The sequence below is a fragment of the Coregonus clupeaformis genome, unplaced genomic scaffold, assembly GCF_020615455.1.
Source record: "Coregonus clupeaformis isolate EN_2021a unplaced genomic scaffold, ASM2061545v1 scaf3136, whole genome shotgun sequence".
Lineage (NCBI taxonomy): Eukaryota > Metazoa > Chordata > Actinopteri > Salmoniformes > Salmonidae > Coregonus > Coregonus clupeaformis.
The window spans coordinates 32,720-36,038 of NW_025536590.1; the positions used below are offsets into that span (position 1 = coordinate 32,720).

The 3,319-nt window shown below is 41.4% G+C and overlaps 1 protein-coding gene across 1 annotated transcript; it reads right to left on the minus strand.

The window, feature by feature from the left end:
• Window positions 1-2,484: 2,484 nt before the first annotated feature.
• tnfaip8l2b (tumor necrosis factor, alpha-induced protein 8-like 2b) lies at window positions 2,485-3,319 on the minus strand. The gene is given in 3 exon segments (XM_045220089.1): window positions 2,485-2,642; window positions 2,644-2,826; window positions 2,996-3,319. Coding segments are annotated over 3 exon segments (561 nt in total). The 5' UTR covers window positions 3,314-3,319; the 3' UTR covers window positions 2,485-2,582.

Genomic DNA, 3,319 nt, shown 5'->3' on the forward strand with positions numbered 1-3,319 from the left:
GTTGCGACGTACAAGATATAATTTATTTTGCCATAGTTATTTCAGAAACATCTGGCCTGGTTACTTGTTTTGATATGTGATGTTACTGTTGGTTCACTAGTTTTGTCCCTATTTTACCCAGGTATTTCCATTTTGCCCACTACCTACAGTACCAGTCAAAAGTTTGGACACACCTACTCATTCAAGGGTTTTTCTTTATTTTTACTATTTTCTACATTGTAGAATAATAGTGAAGACATCAAAAGTATGAAATAACACCTATGGAATCATGTAGTTACCAAAAGAGTGTTAAACAAATCTAAATCTATTTTATATTTGAGATTCTTCAAATAGCCACCCTTTGCCTTGATGACAGCTTTGCACACTCTTGGCATTCTCTCAACCAGCTTCACCTGGAATGCTTTTCCAACAGTCTTGAAGGAGTTCCCACATATGCTGAGCACTTGTTGGCTGCTTTTCCTTCACTCTGCCGTCCGACTCATCCCAAACCATCTCAATTGGTTTGAGGTCAGGGGATTGTGGAGGCCAGGTCATCTGATGCAGCACTCCATCACTCTCCTTATTGGTAAAATAGCCCTTACACAGCCTGGAGGTGTGTTGGGTCATTGTCCTGTTGAAAAACAAATGATAGTCCCACTAAGCCCAAACCAGATGGGATGGCGTATCGCTGCAGAATGCTGTGGTAGCCATGCCGGTTAAGTGTGCCTTGAATTCTAAATATATCACAGACAGTGTCACCAGCAAAGCACCCCCACACCGTAACACCTCCTCCATGCTTTACGGTGGGAAATACACATGCAGAGATCATCCGTTCACCCACACCAAGTCTCACAAAGACACAGCGGTTGGAACCAAAAATCTCAAATTTGGACTCCTGACCAAAGGACAAATTTCCACCGGTCTAATGTCCATTGCTCGTGTTTCTTGGCCCAAGCAGGTCTCTTCTTCTTATTGGTGTCCTTTAGTAGTGGTTTCTTTGTAGCAATTCGACCATGAAGGCCTGATTCACACTGTCCCCTCTGAACAGTTGATGCTGAGATGTGTCTGTGACTTGAACTCTGTGAAGCATTTATTTGGGCTGCAATTTCTGAGGCTGGTAACTCTAATGAACCTATCCTCTGCAGCAGAGGTAACTCTGGGTCTTCCATTCCTGTGGCGGTCCTCATGAGAGCCAGTTTCATCATAGCGCTTGATGGTTTTTGCGACTGCACTTGAAGAAACTTTCAATGTTCTTAATGTAACGTATTGACTGACCTTCATGTCTTAAAGTAATGATGGACTGTCGTTTCTCTTTGCTTATTTGAGCTGTTGTTGACATAATATGGACTTGGTCTTTTACCAAACAGGGCTATCTTCTGTATACCCCCCTACCTTGTCACAACACAACTGATTGGCTCAAACGCATTAAGAAGGAAAGAAATTCCACAAATTAACTTTTAAGAAGGCACACCTGTTAATTGAAATGCATTCCAGGTGACTACCTCATGAAGCTGGTTGAGAGAATGCCAAGAGTGTTTAAAGCTGTCATCAAGGCAAAGGGTGGCTATTTGAAGAATCTCAAATATAAAATATATTTGTTTAACACTTTTTTGGTTACTACATGATTACATGTGTTATTTCATAGTTTTGATGTCTTCACTATTATTCTACAATGTAAAAATAAATAAAACCCCTTGAATGAGTCCAAACTCATTCAAGTGTCCAAACCTTTGACTGGTAGTGTATGTATCACATTGTTGTTAATTTGTTGATGAATTGCACATATTGTACATTTAATAACACGAACTAAAGATGTAAAGTCAATATATTCACAAATAGACCATTTAAAAAAAAGGCACCAGGCATTTATTTTTTTCCAATCCTATGATGTACAAGGCCCAAATAAGACTGAATTATTTTAGAGCCAGTTCTTAAATATTCCAATACAGTTTCTCTTTGGGTCTTATAAAATGTCTTGTATCTCCACAGTAGATGTGCACTGTTTTTGTAAATATGCTTTTCCTTTTTCAATGATACGTGCAGTACTGAGTCATTGCCAGCTAGACCACTAGATGGTAGTACTCTATTCTTATATTCTTATATTTCACCTCTTGCTTTTAACCCTTGTTTCCATTCTGTCAGACAGTATTGTGAAATCCTTGAGGTTTCTCTTTCCCTATACAGTACATAATATGGAACTTAAGAGAGAGAAAAAACAGCAGAAAAACAGGAAGAGTAGTAAATGAGTATGTGAAACCTTGGATGGAAATTCCACTGTATAAAAATCAGGTGGTTTGACACAATCTTAGCCTAATCCTGACTTTCCAGGAACTCCATCCTTTGAGACACAATTCAACAGGAGACATTAACTTTACATCATCCTGCATATTCTCATATTGTTTCACTTTGTGGAGTACCCTTTTGGAAAATAACAGATCAGTGAGTGACTACATCAAGTAAAACTTGGGTCACAAATCTCGCCAGTTCTGATTTAGAGCATGGTCACTTCCTGTCCTTGCACACAGTCCTCTCTTGAGTTCTAAGCAGACCCCTCCAAGCAGATATCCCAGTGTCTCTCTCACAATCATAGACTTGCTCACATCTCATAACGTCCCCTCCTCCAGCAGATGGTTGAGGCCGGTGCAGATTTTGGTGAGGTTTGGGTTTAAAGGGTCCGTCAGGGTTGTACAGCTGGGTCAGAAGCTCGGGATCGGCGTAATGGTTGAATACGTGGTTAATGCGACCATGGGATTTGGGCGTGAGGTGGGAGTCAACTAGCTTCAACAGCAGATCTCTGCATCCTGTCAGGATCTCCGACATTACTGTTTTGTCAAAGGTGAACTCCACCTGAACAAGAAGAAGTGGGAAATAGAGATATGATGACAATGTTGTTATTATGTTGTCATCCTCTTTTATCTGTTTTCATAGAAACTGATGGGCCGTTAATACATAGAGGTATATGATCGATTAACTCACTGTAACATGATACTGTTATACAAGGTGCCGGCATGTTTACCTCACAGAAGCTGATGGCTGTCATGGCTCCTTGATGCAGCTTCTTCTTGAAGTCCTGGGCCAGACTCAGCTCCTCTGGGCTAAAACGGTTGTGTCTGAACAGCACGCCGATCTTCACTGCTATCTTGATCAGGTCCTTCACCACCTTCTGGGCCTCGGAGCGGTTGCCTGAATACTCTTTGGAAACGCGGTAGAGCTCGTCCAGGATCTCACTGCTGGTGTCGTCTATGAACATATGAACCATGGACTTGTTGGCCATGTGGCTGAGGATCTTCTTCTGGGCCTGCATGGCCATATCCTTGGAGCTGAACGACTCCATGCTTAC